The sequence below is a fragment of the Simochromis diagramma genome, unplaced genomic scaffold (assembly GCF_900408965.1).
Source record: "Simochromis diagramma unplaced genomic scaffold, fSimDia1.1 OVJJ01000602.1, whole genome shotgun sequence".
Classification (NCBI taxonomy): Eukaryota; Metazoa; Chordata; class Actinopteri; order Cichliformes; family Cichlidae; genus Simochromis; species Simochromis diagramma.
Window position 1 is genome coordinate 7,993,949 of NW_024387040.1, and position 24,252 is coordinate 8,018,200.

The window sequence follows — 24,252 nt, forward strand, 5'->3', positions numbered from 1 at the left end:
ACCATTAAAACTTGCCTGGCACATAGGCAAAGTGCACATACTTTTTGCCTGAGTAAATAAGCGAGAATGCAGCAGCTAATCTTTTGACTAGGCCTTCAAAGGGGTCTCGTGATATCACCACTCTTCTTCTCTTTATGTTGGCTTCAGCAGTTTTAAGCTACACGGGATAATTTTTAGGGCTCCACATGGTCGAGCACATGGGGGCATTAAAAATGCACTGCAAATTTATGAGATTGTCCCTCCCTCCAGACTCAAACTAAAGGCAGGATGTGCCCTTAGCTGTGCCTTTGTTGGCTCCTAAACTGAAGCTGTCTCCTGTTAAACTAAAAACCTGTGGACACTCTGGATGCCTTTAAAAAGCAGCAGACCCATTCATCTTTTAAGACTTGCTTTTGAGGAGTTTTCATTGTATTTGTAATGTTTTTTCTCCATTTATTATATCCTTTATTTTTTTTACATCGTCATTTATCATAAAGCAGCCTAGCCCTAAAATACAATTCAATTTTCAATATAATTTTATTTATATAGCGCCAAATCACAACAGTTGGATTTGCATTGTAACCCTACAATGATACACAGAAAACAGAGAAAACCCCAGTACTAAATACTAATACTAATAAATATGTAGAAGTTGTATAAAATATTTGTGCCTGCTGTGTAATTTTTGGCACTCACAGTGCCATAGGCAAGGTTTATACAAAGTTTCCTCAAGAATGGCCCATTTGTCTAGGAGGAGATGGTGAACAAACAAACGCTATGATCATTACATGATGATTGGTCAGTTAGGAATGATGCCCATGTCCAAACAATAACTAGACATTAGAAGCATATTTAAAGCGGAGCAGAACCCCACATGCCAGTATAAGAAGCAGCTGGTTGTGGTTGTTGAAGGCGAGTGCTGTCAGGTAGCCACTTTAAATTGTCTTCTGCTCCTCACTTCATGCCTGAAATCCAAAGTGACATCCCTTATACTCACAAAAAGGCATTTTACTACAATTGAAACTGGTACGTAAAAGCTAAAAATGGAGGTGTACACTGTATATACAACACTGTCTGTTGTTCAACACCTTTTATCATGAACGTGCTGAAGAAAGTTTTAATCTGACTTTTTTGGGTGGACCACAGTTCCATACATTAAATTGCTGAGTTTAACTCATTTGATTACATGTAAAATTTCTGTTTAATTGTATTATGTAAGCACAGTGTAGAACATTAAATGTAATGAAATCTGATCAAGTGAAAGTTACTTGATTGGTTTACATTCAGTTATATCAGATCAGGTCAACTAGTAATTGGAAGATTGAATGTTAGATTCCCAGCTGCTTCAGTCTGCTTGCCAAAAATCCTTGGTCAAGATAGTGAATCCCAATCATCTGTGCTGTCAAAGAACAGTTTCCAACTTTTTAGCTCGCTGTCTCAACAAATTTGCAAAAGCTCTCTGGTTCTAGACCATCAGGACACACAAATCGCTGGGAGGGTTTTGTCAGGCAGCATTATTATATTTTATTATATTTTTGTATTTTCTAATTATTTTTATAATTTTCTTTAGTTTTAGGTAAGTCACTATGGCCATTACAATAGAAACACAGACAGAGATTCACAGTCTTGTAGACATCCATCCAGTGCCTCATCAGGCATGGGTCCAGGGAGAGGGAAGTCTGGGTGTCTGCTTAAAGTGCTGCCCCCCAGGACTGAAGCCTTAGTGAAAAGCAAGAAGTGGATGGAAGGACAGACGATGGAAGTTATTTAATTTATTGGCACTATTATCAAATATAGCCGTGAGTCTAATTGTACTTTTTATTTCAGCCCTTCTTTTTCAGCTTTCTTTGACCTTTTCTCTTTTAATATTTTTAATTTATACAATACTTTTAGAGGTCTGTTTATCCATTACGGTTAATGAACTGTTAATTTTCCACTTAAATGTGCATTTATTGTTCCACATATCCACTGACTACTGCAGAATCCCCCACGTGTACACTTCAAGTGGGTCTAGAGGGACTTGTTGGTAAAATTTTATCCAAACATATATATTTGGATCACAGATTTACATATAGTAATATAATGTGATTATTCTGAAAAACTTGTGTGTTAGGTTTTAATTTAATCAGGCAGCTTCACATTTATGCTACGCAGCAGTGGTTGTAGTCTTTGGAAGAGAAAGCGACTCACTCCGACATTCATTCAGTTCACACCTGTTCTGCCAACCTTTGCTCTACTTTTTATCATTTCAAACAAAAGTAAATATTTGAGCTGCTAAAGAAGTGTTGGCGTTCCTCCCCAGAATTTCCTGACAGCTGAAATGTGAGCTGTGGTGGGTTTTATTTTATCAAATAGAAAAGTCTGAGCTAAACAGACACCGAGGATAGATGGTGGAGGAGTTTATCTTCCCTGCAAGTTAAGGAAGCTTGGACCTGACTGTCAATGGGTGTCTGCTTTTCTGCACTTTTATTTTGTTGAAAATATTTTCGGAGATTGTCGTCAGTGTTTCGGGGGGTTTGCCGTTTGACCTTTCGAGCTACAATCGCTTCTTTTCCTGCGGCGCTGCATTTTAAACTCCTTGATTAGTGAGCGTTCATCTGCCAATCTTTTCCTTTGGACTAATTATTTATTTGGAGTACTTAATGAAATGTGTAGCTCTTCTGCTCTGTCCGCTGGGAATTGTTATTTTGGACTTCGAAGGGGTATTGGGAGTTGACTTCCCCTCTGTTTTGCATTTTGAATGCCCTCCCCTTTGACAAAGACAATCTAATTTACAGTTCAATGATATGAAAAAGTGCTTTTCTGTTCAGCAGTTTATGGATGCGGTGGAGAGATACTGTACGCCTGTAGCAGGGATCTCATTAAGCAGCATTTTAATTAGCTTTCCTACTGTGTTAATATCTAACTGTTCAGCATCACTCTGCCCTTTGTATCCTTCAGCCATTTCTTTTGAAAAAGGCAAACATGCTTTAAACACGCACTAATTAAAAACTATGGCAGCCTCGCTGGCTCTGGGGGTTAATGAAAGAAGCTGAAATTTAAAGGGAACGTCCCTAACAGACTGATCGCACCGTGGAGTGCTGTGAAGGTGAGAGCCTGGCGCCTCTTTCATGCTAAGTTACAAGGTGAATCAGTTTGCTGTGGCTGATGTGGACTAAAGCGGGTTAATAAAGCATGACAGACATTGCTGTGGACTCACAGTGGGCCGTATGTGCCAGAGCCTCTGAATGCTGATGTGCTTAGAGGTGCAGGGATTTGTTTACCTAAAAAAACACAGCTGGTGTGCATCACAAATGGGTGTTAAGGAGACGAATGTTGAATTTTAATTTGTGGTAGCCTCACACCAAATTGTTCCTCTATAGTTTTTACGTGAAACGGCACACAGGCTCACCAGTCTGAGATTTTAGATCTCAAAAGTCCTGTTTTACTTAAAAGTAAATTCTAAGCAAAGTTTACTAATGAAGCAAAACCAAAAAGTAATAAACTACAGGTGTGTTTTCATTAATCTAAGAGTAGCACACACGTTTTTATTTGCACCTGTTCAGCTGCTCATTAACCCAAATATCTAATCAGCCAATCACATGGCAGGAACTCACTGCATGTAGGCATGTAGACGCCAGAGGATAGCATCCACTGCTTTGAGCTGACAGGAAGGCAACAGCAACCAAGGTGGGCCGCCACGCTGGGTTCCACTCCTGTCAGCTACGAACAGGAAGGAACAGGAAGCTGAGGTTGCAGTTTTTACAGGCTCACCAGGATTGGATGATAGAAGATTAGAAAAGCATCTGATTTGATGAGTCTTTATTTCTGCTGCAGCATTCAAATGGTCGGGTCAAATATTGACACAATCAAGTTGACAAGAAGGATTTACACTTTGGGACCCTTAGCACCAACTGAACTTTTTTAAATCCCACACTTAGTATTGTTGTCCATGTCCATCCCTTTATGACCACAGTGTACCCATCTCATGATGTCAGCATCAAGCACAATTATCTCATACGGGTTTCTTGAGTTCTCTGTACTCAAATGGCCTCCACAGTCACCAGATCTCAATCCAACAGAGCACCCTTGGGATGTGGTAAAATGGAAGATTCACATCATGCATGTGTTCAGCCAACAAATCTGCAGCAGCTGTGTGAAGCTATCATGACAAATTGGTCCAGCGAGACTGGTCCAAGAGTTAAAACTGTTTTAAAATCATGCTTTTGGACCTTGTTAATTATGAAGAATAAAGGCAGTTCTGAAGGTAAAAGGGGGTCAACCTGGTACTAGCAAAGTAGCAAAGTGATAAACTTCCTATAAATACATTTCTCTCTAAAAGTAAATCACTGAGAGCAGAATGAACTGTCACCATCATCTAATGTTCCCCTCATAATGTTAAAGTAATACTGCTCTCAGGGGTAAACAGCCTATGCTGAGAGAAAACTACAAGCTGTTGGCAAACAGCTTGTAGTTTTCTTCTAGGACCTTCCACAGTGGGATAATCAGCGAGAGAGAGAGAGAGAGAGAGAATTATCCTGACAGACATGTACTGAAAAAAATGCATCAAAATGATTTGATTATATGAAAATTTAAAGGGTTAAAACGGTTTTATAATCATTTCTGTCATGCAAGGAATGACTCCCTCTAAGAATGAGTCAGAATGAAACCTAATATCACGATCCAGTCATCCTGCTGTGATTGTTGAAAACCTGAGCAGAAATATTCACCTCATGGGTTTATTTATATTTAAATGAAGCACCTCAGCCCATTTCTAATTAAAGCGCTGTGGGCTCGCTGTCTTAGATGGCAACCGGCTGAAATGGATGCCATTGAGAAGAAACAAAGCCACGAGCTCCTTTTAGAGACAGGTTAGACCAGACCTGCTCAGTAATATCGCGCCTCATTCTGGCTGCTCCGCTGCCCTCTCAGGGGGGAAAAGCAGCCGGGGGGAAATGGGGGATTAAGCAGAGGAATCTGTCTCGCCTGATTGAACAGATGGAGTGATTTTTTTTTTTTGGGATGGGGGTAAAAGAAATGGGATGATTAGAGAGGTAGAAAGATGAGAATGGACTTCTTCTGATAAAGTCATTACCATAACAATATGTTCTCTGGAGAAATGGGGCCTGCTGGGGATGCATGAGATCCTTTTGGGCTCATAGTGTCCCTGCAGCACAAAGCAGAGATACCACTGCTATCGTGCTTTGAACTGCCGTGTTTCTGCCTTGCGAGCTGGTCGTAGGTTGTTTTTATCCGTGTGCATGTCAGAGCGAGTGGGTTTCCTGCTTTGCATGCTAACTTTGTCTTCCACTCAGAAAATCCTTTGAGAGCGTAGACAGACAGGATGATGGCGAGCTCACCAGCAAGCGAGTTATAATTTTTATCCTTTACAGCAGGCAAGATTAGTAGCTGTTGCCTCGATTGCTGTCTGTCTTTTCAAATCGTATGGTTACGCATAGTTGACTCAGCAGGACCCTTATCCCAAGGCCTCATGACCCCTTGAACTTCCCACTCACAGACCTTCGCACTTTCCCCTTTAAGCTCCTTGAATCCAAAGCTCAGAGGGTGGCAGGGAGTGGGAGGTGTAGATATTTTCTTCCCAGCTTGCTTCAAAGTCAACAAACCTGAAAGTATTATTGAGCTTAGCTTAAATTACACTATGAATGTTTAGAGGGAGCACTCAGCTTCGTTGTACTTACAACCATGAGGAATATGACTCAGCTTGGAAGAGCCACAAAGAATCTTTTTAGGCTTGAAATGTGAAATTTGGGGATAGACTGTTGGCCTGTTTGGGATAGCAGCATCCTGAGTTTGATTACAGTGAGAACTTTTGTTTCATTTTAGTCTTCCTTTTTCCTTTTCCACTTTGTTTTCCATCAAGCTAGTGTTTTAGAAAACGTAAATCAGCATTAAAAGTTAAGTATAAAGAGAGAGGAAAAGAGAGTACAACCAAACAGAGATATTAGATCAGCCCAATGTTAGACAGTAAAAGCTTCAGGTTCAGCAGTGTGGCAGGAAGGGAATGACCCAAATGCACGACTCAGAACAGCTTTATTGGTGAGGCCTTGCAACAAAACAAACTTAACACACGTCTGTAACTAAAAAACAAGGACAGGCTTACGCAGATAATATATACACAGGAGTAGATCGGATACATTTGTTGAACACAGCTGAACAGAATCTGACTGTCGAGACAGGGGAAGCAAAACTGAAAATCACACACACATGACAGGAGACTGTCAAAATAAAACAGGAAGTAACACACACTGAGACTCAGACTAAGACAAGTGAACTTGAAAGTGAGACTGGGGTTAAACAGACATGGAGACATAACAAACCAGGGACACAGTTGGGGAGACTGGACATAGAAAGCAATGAATTAGTGCCGTCGGCGTTAATCTCTGTAAAATGACGTTAACGCCATAACCGTATTAACGCTGCAAATCTCCGTTAGCGAGTTAACGCGGATCGCCCCGTGCGTGGGGCTGCACGGCGATAACACGTTAACAAGCTAACCGTGCTAACGCTCGACATCACCATTTAAAAAAAATTTTTTTTTTGATTTTTCATTTGTAGCTAGAAATTACTCTGCGAAATTGGATATGACAAAAAAAAGTTTTGTTCATACATAGCACAACATACTGTATAATCTCTTTTAATTCTGTCCTTGCAACTTTGTTGGAGTTATCAGACAGCTCTGACCACCGGTTTGCAGACCAACTAATGCTTGGCCATATATACTCTGGGTTTTGATTTAAAGCAGGCTTGCAGGCAACATCGAAGCTCTTGACTTCTGGTTTTAAGAGTAATGTATCCTGCTTGGCTGTGATGGGTACCCTACAGCAGTTGTGCTCCAAACACTGTTAGTTATTATAAACAGTTAGGATGGAGCCCCTCTGCTGGATTAACTAAATCCTGACTATGACTCTAAATCTTTCCTGCTTTATGTTTTGTTTAAAAAACGGTGTATGTTAGTGTGTTCTGAAAATCCTCAACTTTGGTTACACTATATACATACACTATAATCCCACTCCACTTCCACCTTTATTAGACTGACATATGTGCTGTTTCCTCTGCTCTCAGATGTTCCACTGGCTTTGACCGCCATCACCAGGACTGGATGGACAGTAGCTGCCCAGATGAGGTGAGTGTCACAATAAGCAGCCATTACATCATCATACCTGATAGTGATTTCGACAGTTCAGGATGGTGAAACATCTAAATCGGTATCAGAAACATAACAAAATGTCTCATCGTTCAGACCAAGGACAAGATGTGTGACATCGCAGACACTACGTACCTTTACCCTTTCACCACCACGGTTGCTGCCAAAACAACACCCAAGGGGAAGGAGGCCACTGCGGGCAGGGAAACACCCTCCACCTCCCACCCCCCCACCAGCGTCCCCACTGAAGGTGAAGTAGAAGAGAAGCGTTGGATCGCGGCCACAGAGCATATTGTGCTGTGATCGATGCTCCATTCTGGCGAGATGTTAAATGAAGTGCATGCTCTGGAGCTGCTCTTTATTGTTATTGATGCATTTCCCGTTTTGCAACATGCACAAGACACACACTTTGTTTAAAGAATACATGAATATGTGCTGCAGCTCTCTACTTAAACAAAAAAAAATGTTCCAGATGACAAGCGCCGGAGCGCTGTGCTTGTACCAACTTTTAAAGAAGCAGATCGAATTAGGACAAATCCCACCAGTCAAAAATGGAAGCACCCACACAGACCTGGGATCATCTCACATTGCTAGCTCAGTCTCGGTCTTTCATGCCTAAGAATGTGACAGATCTGTTGACACTTAAAAATATTCTCATCCCTCTGTTGTTCTTTTCAGTCATTTTTCAGGTTATTTATGAGGCGTTTTGCTGTTTGACTCTAAAGACTAATTTTCCTTTTTGAAGCCTTAACATGAGTATATCAGAGGGACAGCTCAGGCTGAGGTGTTTTGGACGTGTGCGGAGGAGAGATAGTGGATATACTGGACAAAGGACGTTAAAGATAGAGCTGCCAGGTGTGAGGAAGAGGAAGACCACAGAGAAGATTCATGGATGTCGTAAAGGAGGACATGCAGAGGACTGGTGTGACACAAGAGAAATTCAATATAAACAATATAGAGCATTTTCTCTGAATTAACAAAAAATGTCTTTTATACATAGAGGACATTTTGGCTACCAGAACCTTTCCGAACATACCAGAAGATAACCAGTTCCAGATCAGGTTACCATGGTGATTTAACCAGGTTAAAAAGAGAGCCGCCTTCGCGATACTAAAACTCTGACTTAAAGATCACTAACCCGTTAGCGTTGCTTCGTAGCGCACACCTTTGATCAAAACACAGGTGTGTTGCGCCTCCTTTCGTGAAGACGGTATGAACAAACGGTCGCTATGGATCATTGCATCACACACATTTCCTCAACTTGTGCAAAGGTCGAGAAAGTCACGTTCCTTTAATATTGCACCGCAAAGTATTGAGCACATGATTCAGTGCAGGGAGATGAATCCACACCGCATAATCTCCGAGTTATTTAATGCAAATCTCTGTGGAGGCAGCAGACAGCAGTCTTTTGCTGATGATAGGAAAACGGCCAAGGTGTCCTCTGGAGTTTGTTTACTCCCATTTCTTTGCCTCCAGAGATGCCAGGGTTACGACGAGTCGGTTGAATTTATCGTGCCAATTTTCGGTTCGTTTCCCTTTGTATATGGCCTTTAAACGTTTTATTTCAGTAAACAGCCAGTTTATCTTAATCAGCTCCAGATGTGAATCGTAAGTGAATCAAAATGATAGGAAAGGCCCACCTACCCTTGTCTCTATGTATGTCACCGTATAAAAACACTGTTTATTTTATTATATTTTTCATACAGGTAAATCTCATTGAGACGCGAGGTCTCATTTCTAATCAACACTAAAATCACACAGCTGGTACATTGTGTGGTGGTTTTTTCAGTTGTCTTGCTTCCATGTGATATTTTTGGGAGCTCTATCTTTATTCAATTAAAAATCGTACCTTGTACTCATTAATTAATTAATGTGGGTAAAAAAAATTATAAACGTGTTGGAGTAATAACTAACAACATGCCAGTACTCAACCCCATTTGTCTGTACTTAAAAGACCAGGCCAAAAATTTGATGTTTACTTGTTCAAGTGGCTCAGTAATTTCCTGAAATAGCTGGGAATCGTAGGTTTTAGTAAACACTACTCTGTGTTGTGCAAAACGCATTTTTGTGGCTATTTGGAGGAATTTAAGTCATCAGGATGGTGTGTCGCTCATAGACTCATGATAAACTAGAGTGTCTTTGTTCATTTGTGTTATTTTTCCATAGCTTTTAGAAAGTAAACACATAGGAATATGACTTGAACAGGACGGAGTTTAAGTGATCTGCCTCGCTGAGGGGACTCGATGGAAAAAAGGTGTAATTAGGGCTCTCTGGAAGTTTTTTAGTTAATGGTGTGGCTCAGTAAACACAGCAAAACAATCTTTCCCAGTCTCTTCTATTGGCTCACGCGAGGTCAGGGCTTTGTTTGACCTCAGATGTTCTGACTTTAAAGTCTAAGATTAAAGCTAATCATGTTCTTGTGGGTTATTACTCCTTTACAGTGAAACCCTTGAAGTGTCTTGAAAGTCTCCAGCTTCCTGCAGCAAATTCTTGTCGATTTGTTTTTGTCTGTGCTGTTCTCGTTCTGTTCATCTCTTTTATTTTGTGCTTCCGGACGAGCTTTAACTGAGTTTAAAATTTTTATTTTCTAACAACTAAATCTTAAAAATGGTCCCCAAAAGTGTAGTTAGTCTAAAAAGACTTTCCAGTGCATGTCTGCAGTGTTTCTGTGCTCTACGTCTCGATCTCATTTGTCCTCCATTTTTAATTTTTTATTGAACTTTCTACATTAAAGTCTGGGTTATCTTTTTATTTTGTATTCCCCTCCAAAAAAGAAGCATTTCTTTCATGGCTAACTCCGGCAGTGGCCGACCTTTTCCATCGCACACCCATTAATCATCTCGTGGGGGCTGAGTTTAAATGTCCGGGCCATCGCGGTCGGGGTGCTCGACACGCTGCTGTGATGAGGATAGATGCGGTGAGTTCACGAAGGGAATGGGAAAAACGCCTCGCTGTGAGGCAAAACACAACGAGTTGTCCCACAGATCAAACCGGGGCGTGGTGAGAGGCCTCGCAGACAGCATGAGGAGTAAAATGCACGGCGTGTGTATGTGTTAGTATCCGTGAGTTCAGGAGGTCGTGCTGCGGTGTTTACATTTGTTATCACCCACGGTCTGACAGTGGATCAGTTTCGCCGGCTATCCCCTCACTTGTCAGCTACAGGGTCAAAGGTCAGCTTAGATTACAGGCTTGGTGGCTCATGCAAAAGCTGCAGGTTGACATAAGAGCGAAGGAGGTAAAAAACAGACTGGAGAGGATGAATGTGTCTGCGTGGGTGGAGGCTTGTTTGGGTGTAAGAGATGGAAACGTCTCGTCTCTCACTCTGCTCACGTTCAGCTGTACTTAATATGCCTCCCTCTAAGGAACTAGTCACTTATAAAGTGAATGGAATTTTTGCAGTAATATGTATTTTAAGCCATGATAGCTACACGGCACTGGGGATAGTTGTAAAAGCAATTTATTTCCCACCTTCCACTGCATGTACAACCTCCGGTAGAATTAAAGCAATGAAAAAAAGGTCTTATGTCTTACCAGGTCAGGTTATTTGTTGATGTTTTTCTCCACCTTTTTAAGCCCTAAACACCTCATACTTATTTAACATTAAATCAGTTTGTCCCCTATTCTATAAAAAGATGTGTCTGCTAGCTTTCTCCTTTTTTCCATAGACTTTAATGTTTTATCAAAATGACTTCGAACACAGGGGAAAGTAATCCGGGCAGCGAACAAAAAAGGACAAATACAGGAAGTAAAACTAAAATCTAGCTACCAAAATAAACTGTGGAGTAAGAACATGGGGGAATTAGGACCAATTAAAAGATTTTAATATTCTCTGGGCACGTGTGCAGCATGTATACATGAGAATAGATTACAAAAAACAATGCTTTTTAATTTTAAGTGCTTCCAGGTCATTTATACTCTGTACGCCTTCACCTAAATAGACATTTCTGTGAAAGAAGAGCAGGTAATTGCTTTGTTGGCTTCCTCGTACAGAAACAGTAATATCAAATTCACAACCCTAACTCTGCTGCGCGACGTGCAGCCACTTAGAGAACAATATCTTTTAATGATTCATTTCAGTCGCTAAAATGCACTTGCTTTGCTCTTTTTAAAAACTGAAATCCTTTCGAATTAAATCATCCGGTGAAATGCATCTGTGTGATGTGTGGGTCAAATTTGCATAATGCGAATCCTATGGTGTGTGTAAATGGCTGCTACCCTTCGAGGAGAACTGGGTCATGCTACATTTCCATATTTCACATGTATAGTTAACCCCAGACTGCTTTTATGTGCCGAATTGGGAATGCTAAGCCATTATATTCACAGCTTTCATTTTTAATAGGATGTTAAATATAGTGAAAGAAGCTTCGGCTCATTTGGGACCATCAGCGAGTTGTTTATGTTGTCAGAAACAAACAACAAAGAGAAATATTGATCATTGTGTCTGATGCTCGTGGTTCTTTCTGTTTTTGTCTCCTCACAGATGACACCAAGATCGCTCTGCATCTCAGAGACAACCAAGGTAGGTCCCCGACTTTCCCTTCTGTGCCATCCAATAACTGTTGAGGTTAAGCCGCTGCTGCTTCCTGTTGTTTTTATTATTGTTTGTTTCTCTGTCTCCTGGTTTGACTTTACCGCTGAGGCATCTGTCCCTGATTGCTTTTTTATCTTTTGGGGGACATGTGGCTCAGTCAGTTGATAAACTTTTTCCAGCAGCTCACTGTAATGCTTTATTGTCCTCTGTGGGTCCCAGCGATCAATTATGGTGTCTGGACCAATGCGAGTAAAAGCAACAGAGAATAGAGGCAGTAAGCCCTTTGGCCCGGTTGGATTTAGTTAGCATCGTATGAAAAAGAAAGTTGAGCCACTATTAATTTTAAGGGGAGATTCAAAACATCACACTTTCATTATTTATTTAACAAAATTTAGGCCAAAATGCAGGAGAAATGTGTGAAAATGTATTGCTTCGTCAGTTTGCTGGTCTGGAGCATTCAGGTGTGTGGTAACACAGTGCCAAAACCAAAACCCAAAGCCTCAGACTACAGGGTTTAAGTTCATGACTGTACAATTAGGAATAAAACAAGTGTTGCTTGTTTGGAAGGGTTGCCAGGAGAAAGCCTCGTCTCTCTAAAACGAACATGGCAGCAAAGCTTAAGTTTGCAAATCACAAGACTTGTTTAACAATGTCTTTTGGACCAAAGTTGAGATGTCTGACCATAAAACACAGCACCATGTTTAGCAAGACACACCCATCAGCATTAACACCTCAAACCAACTGTCAAGCATGGTGGTGGACTTATGATGACTTGGACTTTTATGCAATAGCGAGTTGATATGCATTAATTTTACAGTCGCAGCTGTTGTTCACTGCTGCCATCTACATGCATCAGTGCAACAGCACAAGTGACTCATGTGATTTCCTGTTTGGCTATTCACTTGCTAATATTGTCTCATAAATACTAAGAAATAGGATTATTCATAACTTCCAGCTGCTGTTTTATCAAGTGAGGAGTTATGATGTTAAAGTTAATTCACCGTCATTATTGTCTTAGAGCCACAGTATTATAAGTCTAGCTGCTTTTTGTAAACAGTGATGTCTACTGACTGCTAAAGCAGAATTTTCTGATCCTGTGTAAAATGTTCTAATGATATGAGATAAAAACATGAGAACAATGCCCTTTCAGCATAAAATGTACATAAACCATGAACATTTATAGTCGTACAAGCAAACTCAAAACATTCCAATTAGACTTTCGGGGATTCAAAACCATCCAAACTCCTGAAATGACTTTGAACTCCATCAGTTTTCGGAGATAGCCTCTCAAATGTTTCATTTCCTGTTCGAAAGAAAATGGAAATCCACGGCTTCTATCACACTTTCATTACACAAACGCTGCATGTTTCCCATCACTTGAGCACTCTTGTGCTGGCGCCTGGTGCTGCGATGATATCTCTTTGCATATTTTTCATGCATCTACCCTTTATCGTCGCATACCTGGCAATGGTGTTATTCAAGGTGAAGCTAAATTGTGAGGAAAGGACTGAAACATAAAAAGCGAGAAATTATATTGGCTTTTCCTCTGTATTAATTGTATTGCTATTGGAACGAGTGGGTGTTTATGAAGTTGTATTTAATCAGCCTGCTTCCTGTCAGTTTGTCTGGGTGATCTAGCATGTTTAACTCACATCACAGCCAGGTTTGGTCTGACCTTGACGGTGACAGGAAATGCTGAGGTGATTACAGCTCCAATAAGAGCCAAGATAAGAAACAACAGGAGTGAGACGCCCTTTTTTCAGGAGCTGCTTCTCAGCGCTACTTCTCCCCGACTCCTATTTATAAAAAGGCTGAATTATAGGTCTGCTCAGTTTGTGTTGTTGGCTTCCTGAAACCCATTAGCCAAGTGAGAGAACAGTTGTACTCCCCTGCGCCAACCGTGGCACTAATGTGGAGCTGAAAATGAACAGATTGGCTTGGTTTCCTCTGGTCTCATTTGTCCTCTCTCAAAATCTCTAATGTATTTTATTGCTGTCTAAGAGCTCTGTCGTCCATTAGTGCTTAGGACCTAGCAGTCATAAGGACAAAGCTAATGAGGAATGAATTGGATGTGCTGTACACCTACCACTTTGTCCCTATCCAACTGTAATCCCACCATTACAGTATTCATATACTATATTTTCATATTATATAAAATACTTACGTATTTTAAGCCACGTGTCAGTAAACTGAAGTATTTCTATAACTGAAGTTACACCAATGTAAGCTCTTTTTGTGATAAAAAATAAGAACATTTAAGAATTAGTTTTTTGCAAACTTGGATATTTTGTGGTTGTTTTGTAGACAGCACTGGTTCCCAGCTGTCATTTCATACTCCCAGCAAAGTATCCAGTCAGACAGGCTCAAAGACTCCTCCGCCAGCACCACCTCTCATCTTTAGATGTTCATTTGAGCCTGGAAAAGTACTATATTCAGCTTATCATTAGCAGTTATGGTTACAGTTACGGCTTTCAGAAATTTGTCTTCTTTTAGTTCCTACTTCATAATACTCTCCATGTATTAGTGATCAATAGAAACTGTTTCCCAGACTGCCAGATAATTATTTTAACAGCTAGCCAATGATTTCCAAGTTTTTATTCTCAGTTTTAGCTAGCTACTTCAGCTGTTTATTGGTAGGTTAGCCAACAGTTTCATCTGTATATACATACTTTGAGCAAACAGTTTCAAAGTGTGGAATAGATCAAGCTGTCTGGCATTATAGAGGTAATTAAAATCATCAACAGTTTATGGTCCAGTAAATTCATTTTAATGTGTATGATTCTGAAAACAGTTATGAAAAAATACTTTATGTGCCCCAAAAGGTTGATTTTGTTCCTCTGGACGTAGTGTTTTCAATGGGAGAAACGTTTCATTGAAATCTTGACGCATCTGGATGTCCAGATAAACAGAATCAACCTTTTGGGATTTACTTACCTGGATGATTGAGCATGCATCAAGGCAATGCTTTAGGTGCTTTGATTATGTCAGTCGTGCACTATTAAGGTGTTTAAGTATGAGTACAGTTTTTGCCTCAGTAAAACATATAAATGTGGGGGTTTTTTTGCATGTTTCCACAGTTTTTCCACAGTCTTTAGAGTCTTGTCCAGCTCCACTTTTCACATAATACATCTGTTATTGGACACATGGCTGCACATGAGTCTGGAAACCACACAGAAAATTTTGCTTGTTTCATCAGACCACTATCACCCAGTGTATGTGATATTTTGAGGCCTTCGCTGCTGTCTTATTGGCTTAGACTCAGAAGAGTCCAGATGAAACTCTCTGTGCCAGAGCGCTGTGCTCCTCCAGGGGTCGGACACTCTCAGCTTGCATTCTGCTGGTTTTTAGCTGCTAGGCTTTTGATTTCTCATTATGCCTACATCTCGGCTTAGCCACATGCCCCTCACTAACCTTCCAACACCCCCAACTAACAGCTTGTCGCATCGTTTGGACTTCCAGCTGAAGCAGGAGATGGCTCTGTGCAGCTCCAGCGGACAAACGCATGGGAAAGTGTCTTGTCTCTGAGAAAAACAGAGCATACTCAGATCATGTGTTTACTACATTAAACGCAAAAGCAAGGATGTCAAGCAAGAATCCCGACTCACTGCCTTCATAGCTGATTGACGAACGATGGACACAGTTGGGTTGTCAGCATTGCCGGCCATCAGTTGTTTTGTTTCAGCACAGCAAATTATCCGTTTGTTGTTTTTATTTTTCATTCCCAGTTATGGTGGGCACATAATGTCTACACAGACAAACACATTAACAGTGAATTCCCACACACATTGCACAGATTTGATTACAACCCGAGTACGCCGGAAATCAATGAGGCAGAGAGCCAGGGGAGAGGCTGCTTGGCTGACAGGCCGAGTGGTGGGTATTGCTGCTAATTAAAGCCGGGGAGGAGCCCTGGAGATGTTGCCAGGGTGGCACAGAAGGAGAGAAAAAAAAGCTTTGTGAGTACACGTGGCCTGAACCTGCTATAAATCTGTGTGAGATGAGGTACAACATGAAGGCAGAATCCTTGCTGGGTTATGTTCTCTGCTGGGACACTGTTTTCTGTCATTATTATGTGTATTCTTCCCTCTGACAAATCACAGAGGAAGTTCTCTTAGTTTTTGTATTTTTGTCTGTGTGTGTGTTTTGTGAAATTGTACCCCCAAAGATGAAAACTGAGATTTCCCAGTAGGTTTACAGGCTACTGTGATCATCTTCAAAAGAACTCTCAAAACACCTGCTGGGTCGACTTTGAGGTCCAAATATAAATCTGATGAAGTGCTTTACAGACTAGCGCTGACTTCCAAAACCGGCTGAAGGACCGATCTCTTATGTAGTCACTACTTACAGCCTCTTCGGTTTGCAGTGCCACGACTTAAGGCTATAATAGGACTTTATCAGCAGCTATAGACCTTCCTCCTCCTCCCATCAGGACCAAACACTGCTAACCTTGGTGTGGGATTAACTCTTATTCACACTTATGGGAGACGAGAACTGCTATTGAATGCCTAAAAAGCCTTCAGAACAATCGTGCCAGAGACTACTAAAGAGCCAGTTGCACAGTGAACCTTGAATTTGTTCTCCAAGTGAAAGAAATGTCCTTTAACCATTCAACAAATACTTTTAGAGTCACTGAAAATGAATCAGACGTGCATGGCTGAATGAGAGCGGTGCATTTGTTAGGTTTTAAAATGAAATGCCTTTTTCCCACAATGGTGACACGGAGCGAAAGCTGAACTTAAACATATCGGCACAAGCAGGAAAGGAGCGTATTGATGAATAATGAGTGTCCCCTGCTGGTCGACAACAAAACTGCAACGAAACCAGAGAAAATATAACACTTGCTTTAAGCATGTGGCACAAAGTGATAATTAAACCAGCGGTGCTTAACAATCTGAAATAGCAAACAGAATGCGTGTGTGCCAACATAATGGCTTCTTGTTGTGTTTTCCAGTGATGCCAGCTGACAGTGCTGTAGACAGGGTGAAAGGCACTCATCCTCTTCACACTGGTTTGATCCTGGGCATCTTGCTGGTGATGCTTATCATGATTGCCGGCGTGCTGATCACAGTCTACATCTACCATCACCCGACCTCTGCAGCCAGCCTCTTCCTTATCGAGGTGAGCAGCGGCACCACCAGTTCTTCTGTTTCTGACGTCAGAGGGCTGATTGTCAGTCTTACACCTTGACATAAATTACTTATTATATTTTCCTGTGCTATTGTTTTTTTTGCTATAGAGAAGTTTTTTAATTCTGGTTATGAGAATCAAACCGGTTAACATTCATGGGTGTTCTCAATAAGCTGAATATATCTAATATCCGAAAAATGCAGACAGCCATCATTTGAAAGTGAAGTGTAATATATGTTTTGCTAGTGTGCATTCAGTGACTGGTTTGTGAGTGGTTTCTGGAGGCTAGCCGCACTCACAAAGGTGAAATTAGTCACAAAGATGTATATAGTGCTGCACCGGATCCAAGCAGATGACCACTGATGGCCATGGTTTGTATGACACCTAATGGCTGCAAACAGTAAGCAAACCGGAAACACTTTCTTTCAAAGTTAAAGTTGATTTTACTTTGAAAGCAAACAATATCCATTTCTGGTTTGTGTTGCACTCTTTCAATTTTTACTGCCTCTCCACTGTTAGGTGACAAGTAAGTCACCATCTTTCATGCAAACTACAGGTAACCATGGAAATATGCTAGCGACCAATGGGGTCTTAGGTACAGGGCACCATACGCTGTATAGATGTCAAGTTAGACACTGAAATAAAAGGGCTTTAGGTGAATGCACTACACAGCAACCTCTAACCTTTAACCTTCACCACATTTGTTGCGTCTGACCTTCAATCTTTAACTTCTCTCCTGTAGAGACGTCCGAGCAGGTGGCCTGCCATGAAGTTTCGCAGGGGGTCGGGTCACCCAGCCTACGCGGAGGTGGAGCCAGTGGGCCAGGAGAAGGAGGGCTTCATCGAGTCCGAGCAGTGCTGAGGGAGGAGGGGGCATCCACATCCCTCCCTCCCCTCCGCAGCCTCCCTCCTGTGCTAGCCCTCCTCTCTCCTGCTCCACGGGGACTTCTCACCTGGAACCTCCAGGATGCGCTTATCGGTGGAGGAGCTCAGTGTACACAATGACTCGTTAAGACTGTACAATCGGCCCATTGAGCGCTAGATGAGACTGGATACAGTAACCGATGACATGAGAAAGTGAGACACCCCTGAAGACTATCCCCAGACATACCCACTGTTCAGCTCCCGTTAGCAAGGAGCTGAGCTGCCGGGGGGCAGAGGGAGGGAACAGCGCAGACGTCATCGACTCTGCATTCGTTGAGAGTTTTTACGACTGCTATCGCGTTGCCATGTTGGGACTGTACAGCTTGACTGATAGCCGTGTGTCTGGTTGGGTTGGGGAGCAGGGTGAATTATACAATATATATTTTCAGGATCAATACAGAGTGTGTGAACGAAGATGTCCACTTTATTGTCCATGGGGGTTACACATTATAGGCCTTTGTATATCCATCAGGTTTTTCCTTCTTTTCCTTTCTCTATGTTTTCACAGGGGTTGGCGCATTTATCTGTACAGACCGTCGGTATTGCTTTTCAATACCATAGCAGGCTTAATTGACTTTTCCACAGTGCACTCTGCACAGAGAGGCTGTGGCTGCGTGATATGACGCGAGCTGAACTCGATCGATCACAGCTGGGAGTAAAGCTCTGAACATTCGGCATCGGTGTTGAATTAGTTTGTGATTTTTGGGGGCTGGTTTCATTTTGTGAAAATGAAGTGTAAGGTGGGGGTTTTTTTGTTGTTGTTTTTTTAATGGGTGATGGACACTATCCTTCCCTTTGGATTGATTTCTTTACTGCCGTGCCATTTCGTCCCTGAGTAGAGTTTGCACTTCTTTTTTTTTTGTTTCTCATTCGACATGTGGTACTAATGCAAAATTACAAGACAGGCGCTTGTGAGTGTGAATATATTTTCTGGAGTGTAAGTGATTCTCGTGTGTGAATACAGAAGACAGTTTACAGTAGTGATTGGACATCCACCTGCTATATGGGTGCATATATTTGAGCTGGCTCTTATTGATCTTACTTAGAAGTATCTGGATACAGTTTGCGTGAGCCAGAAAACACACTGGTCTGGTTGGAGATTTGATTCATTTTTACAGTGTCGGTTTATTTTCCAGTTGTTGCCAAGCGTAACCAGTTCTGTGTCCACATTTAATAGCTGTCATGTCACCGTAGTAATGTATATACCAAGGCCAAAACATTTGCAGATTCAGGTAACTCATGGCAAACATTTGCAGTATAGCAGTGATGAGAATCTTTTTTTCTTATTTTTTTATGAGTGGCCTTTTTTTCTCTACTTTTTTACTTAAATGTGAATAGTGTTCTAGTCATTGCTGTCACAACAATTCACTCATTTCAAGAGAAAATCATGTTTTACACCAATGATTGTAGACTCATTTAAACAAACTAGAGCTCAAAATCCTGGAGTTTTACTGAGTAATAAAATGTGCAATATTACATCCGTTAATTTCTATGAAAACGCATAAGAACTCCAATCATCTGAATTCTTTTTATTTACACTTTGTTGACATTGAGACCAAAGACTAATCAGAATTTCAGTCACATGTATTTACCTCAACCTCCCCCCACAGACTCCATACCTCTCATTAGGCAGGATATGCAGGTTTAGTTGGTTAAAGCACAGACTGTACACAAAAGATGGAAGTAGCCACTGTGACATCACTCATTGGTTAGCAAATTCCTGATCATATGCCTAAACCCTCAATTTAAAAAAAAATATTATGTCATTCTTTATTCAGGTGGCTCCATGGTGTAGCGATTAAACAAGCCTTATATATGAAAAACTAGCCAGTTCAAGAGGGGAGGAGCCATTAAATCCACCTCCAGGGTTTAAAAGCTACTGTATTCCTTGCGTTGGCCCCAAACCTGGATAAATGAGAAGGTTGCATCAGGACAAGCATCCGCCCAAATCAAATATGTGGATCTACCTTGGAAATGAGGGAACAGCAGTAGTACTTAATTATGTTATATTCAGTAAGATTTGAAACTCTCAGCTAAGGCCATGAACTGATCAGAAAAAAGTTTGCGGTAATAGATCAACAGCGCCCAAGGGCAGTTTCCCACAGACCTCTAAACATGAAGGTTTTGTTTTCCAAGCAGAGGAGTCGACCCCTGCTGGACATTAAAAGAAATTGCAGGTTTTCACTCTAAACTGATGTCACTTTTCAAACCAGGAAGCTACATCCATCCTTTGTGTACAGTCTATGGATTAAAGTGATACTGTGCAAGCATTTTTGATGTCATAAAAATTAGACTTCTCTGATTAGCATTTGCTAAATCCTTCCCACCATCAACGACTGTCCAGTAACTTATTACAATTCCAGGCACAGTAAAGCTTAAGCTTTGCATTATCAATACATTTAAAGAGTTCTACTGCCAGTGTCTCTTAGTAGCCTTTCTATGAATAACCAGAATTACAAGAGGTAAAATGTCAGCCATTAGAAATTAACAGTATGCCTATCTAACTAACCTACTAATTTCAAGTTTGCATCATCAGCTAACAAACGAGTCCTGGAAGAAGAGTTTAGCCTCGATATCGATATGATATATCAACAAGTCCAGTCAGCACAGTGATACCTGAGATAGTGTTATACATTCACTCACTTCAAACAAACAAATGTGGCAGTCTGCTAGTACCAGCATAGTCACAACGTGTAAGCAGGTACACAACTAAAAATACAACTACAACAGTAGTAAGCGCACTTAAGCAACCAACCTTTGGGTTTTAGTTGCTTTGTTCGTTTTAGAGGAACCAGTACTTTGCCTGTTTGGTTAAAATACATGTTAATCTACGCGGAAAGCATAGGAGCCTGTTTCGAATCAATACATTCTCTTATATTTTATAACATGTGTGTTGGGAATATTTTAATTCATTGAACTTATATTAGCAAAGTTTTTCCTGTCATTCTGAAATTGGTTGTATTGGAGGTTTTTTTTATTAAACAATACTAAAGTCGCAGGTGGTGAAGTTGCCACCACGTTGTCCTGTGTCCTTGGAAAGAACACATTCAAGTGCAGTAAAGTCCCACTAGGTGAGCGAAGTGAACAGAATCACTTCCTAAAAAATATTTTTAAATTATTCCGTTTAGTTAAGGTCTTAGTTACAAGCAAGTTTCAAGCACATGTACGGAGTGGGCAGTTCAAGTCACTCACATGGAGGCAAATCTCTTCTCCAAGGAGTTTGGACAAGACAATCAATGGACTAATTCGTCAAGCTGATGCGAAGCCACATGAGCAGAAATCATGCAGCGTTATTCTGGCCCCATTTAAGTAAAAAATAAGAAAACTCTACTGTCCATGTTAAATGATGTCAGGTGAATGTCGGCTCTGATTAATAGACTCCAACTGTTAAAATCAGGCCAAGCAAATTCAAGCCCGATGATGAAGTTCAACTTAAAAGACTTTAAAAGTCATTTTCACTATCAAGCAAAGAAAAGTTTAAACTGCCAAATTAGCATCACCCAGATTTGTCCTTGGGGTTTTGTGGGAAGTAACACTTGTTTAATACTTTACTTGAGTGTGTTCAGAAAGATATGATTTTCGAAGAGTCACACAAGGCATAAAATCTTAACTATATGAACTACATCGTGGTCACATGACTTTAACTTTACGACTACTAAATTTAGCCACTTGTTATCAAACTCCATATTCGGGAATCACAAAAGCTGAAAAATTCCACAGCTGGGAACGTCCTTATGTTGTTAACCAATGAGGACATCCTAAATAATCCTTCCTTGTTGTGTTTAAAATTATCATAATTTACAATATGGAATTTATGTCCTATTACCTGAAACTAGCAACTGAGCAAATAAAGTCATTAATTTACTTAGTGTAGAGCTTTAAACATGGCCATGCGGCCCCTTGTAAATAAGGGAGCAGCTGAAAGTAAATTGTATACTGAGGTCACAAAGCAAGGGAGGTGAGTGTAGTTTCCCCATAGACTTCTTTATAACCAGAGGAGTCTCCACTTGCAGGACATTTAAAAAAAAAAAATAGGTTTAAGGTACAGTCGGCGTCACTTTACAGAGCTAGAAGCTATGTCTGCCTTTTATATTGTCTACGGCTCTGAGTCATGTTAGCCTTTGTCACTCTATACACTAGTCATTCAGTCAGTGGAGCTATGCAGCTGGGTCGTGGTTCGTGACATGCATGCATCACAGCAGTATTTCTCTAACAATTGTGAGCCAATGGCTTCTCCACACCTCCAGGCCCATTTTTTTATTTTTTAGTACCGGTAGATCGATCCCTGTGGAGAAATGCTCTTTGAAAGTGATCAAATCATCCACGTATCATACAGTGCCACCTGAAACTGCAAGTGTTTTAACGACTGCTGTGAAAATGCAGTCCGAGAACGTGACCGGAGGTCACATTTGTTTGCACTGAACACATTTACAAAAGCTAAAAACACTTCAGTCGCGCAGCATTGCCAGATGGAAAAAACGTTATCCTAGAGGATTACAGTTATTATATTTTGAGGAGCACTATTGTACACAAGTCAGATCGGTAAAAAAAAGATGTCATGAGAGAAGATGTGTGCAGGCACAGGTGTAAGCTGTAGTCCATTGTCCTAAAATGAGGCAGCCTCGGCTTATTTCAACTACTATGTGTTGTAAAATAATGAGATTGTGAAATATTATGGGACCTTTGCCACACAAGTACAATAATTATCACACTCTGGCAATGCTCTGATAGTGGAAACTGGGCTTTCTAGCAGCAAAGTCTTCACTTGCTTCACTGGACCTGACTAATGGCTTTCACTCCCACTTTTAACAAAAGCAGCACAGTTGTGTCATTGGGATTGGTTACTGCTGTTTTCTTTGCTCTCTTATGAGTTGGATTAAATGATGCTGAGTCACAGATTCAGCAAATGTTCCACGAGCTCAACATACAGATACAAGAATTGGAGTTTTCTTCCAGCTGTGATGTTGGTTTTATCTTATCATGACACTTTCATAGCAAACAATAAGACTCGAAATCATAAAGTATCATAGCTGTCTGTAATTTCTGTAACTACTGTCGTTTTGATTACATTTGAAATAATAAAAAATGTTGGTAAAAACAGTCACATGTCTGTTTCTTTGCATGGTCCACCAAATTACATGTTTCTTTTGTTTAAGCATGCATGTCCAACTTCTTTTTGATTATACTATGCTAGTATAAATATACTACAATATCTTTAGTATATTTCATGAAGTTGTGCAGAAATGTTGTAGTTTCAGACCCTCGCAGTACATAGATTCAAAATGAGTACTATTTGGATTTGCATTAATTTTTCCAACATTTGTGAGCCTTTAATTTAAGTACAAGACTTAAAAACACATTTAAAGGTGTAGTCAGTTTTTCTTTTTTAGTTTATGTAATAGAAAAAATTAATATTTTACTCATAAATATACATTGACCAGTGTGTAATTACATCTTCCAAGAAGCTACTGGGGTCTTATAAACTGGTTAGTGGAAGTTGCCATGTTGACCCACCATCTTGAATACAATGGCAACCTCAAGCCTCATCTCTCGAAGTTTAGTCGGGGCTCTAACACATGAAAACATGCATAAAGTCAAGCTCACTCATGAAATGTGTACGTCATAATAACATTACAGGCTATGCTAGGCTTTGGCCCACATCAGTCTAAAATCGTATGTAACCATGAATAATGTGTTTTGGAAACTAACTGCACAACATGCAGCGCTATTAGTTCTCTCAGTCTCTCAGAGTAACATTTCTAATTTTGATTGAAACTGTCAGAGAAAACGGCAGCCTCGAGTAAGCCAGGGTATTAGTTTACAGAGGCTGTTAGAATTATATGTCTAATGTTAAAATGTTGGTGACACAATAATTTCATCATATGGCACTGACATATTCATAGGGTTAATTTTTGAGACGAAATATCATGAGGTAGTCATGATTTTGCAAATATTCCACCCTGTAGTGCAGTTTGCACAAATTGTTTTAAAAATGCACTCACACTACAAACATTACTGATGAGTCAAGATCTGCACAAATTGACAGAAACACTGAAGCAGCTCCACATTTTATTCTTATTGTCATGTGTGTCCTATTTGTCAGGTGACAGAAGAACCAACACAAAGCTCAGAGAGTAATGGTGATACAAGATCACAGGTGAAATTGGATGATGATTTGGTGGTTCATGACTGTATTTGAAGCACATGTGTGACTGCATGTATTTGGAATGTCTCACTGTTATTTATCAGGTGACAGAGGCAGCTCTGCCATGTTGTAGCTCGGACAGAGGTGAAGAGGCGAGGTCACAGGTGACTGACTGATGATTTGGTGCTGTAGATTAACTAGTATTTATTATCATGACAGTTGTTAGGCTGCTGATGTAAATTGATTCATTAGTGTATATTTGACAAAGAATCTGAATTGACACGTCTCACTTTTTATATGGCACGAATCAATGTGGTATTTTATCAGGTAGCAATATGTCCTAGTGCAGTCAGAGGGGAAGAGCCAGGGCCAAAGGTGAGGCACATCAAGCACAGAATAATT

General features: G+C 40.6%; 1 protein-coding gene across 3 annotated transcripts in view; it reads left to right on the plus strand.

Moving 5' to 3' along the window:
- Positions 1-22,806, plus strand: part of plxdc2b (plexin domain containing 2b) — a 112,419-nt gene extending 89,613 nt beyond the window's left edge. For all 3 annotated transcript variants that reach the window (XM_040043813.1, XM_040043814.1, XM_040043816.1), the window contains 5 exons: positions 7,042-7,102; positions 7,220-7,373; positions 11,604-11,642; positions 16,606-16,772; positions 17,524-22,806. In XM_040043813.1, the coding sequence (XP_039899747.1) occupies positions 7,042-7,102; positions 7,220-7,373; positions 11,604-11,642; positions 16,606-16,772; positions 17,524-17,643 (541 nt within the window). In that variant the 3' untranslated portion in view covers positions 17,644-22,806. The remainder of the gene's footprint in view (positions 1-7,041; positions 7,103-7,219; positions 7,374-11,603; positions 11,643-16,605; positions 16,773-17,523) is intronic.
- Positions 22,807-24,252: the final 1,446 nt, after the last annotated feature.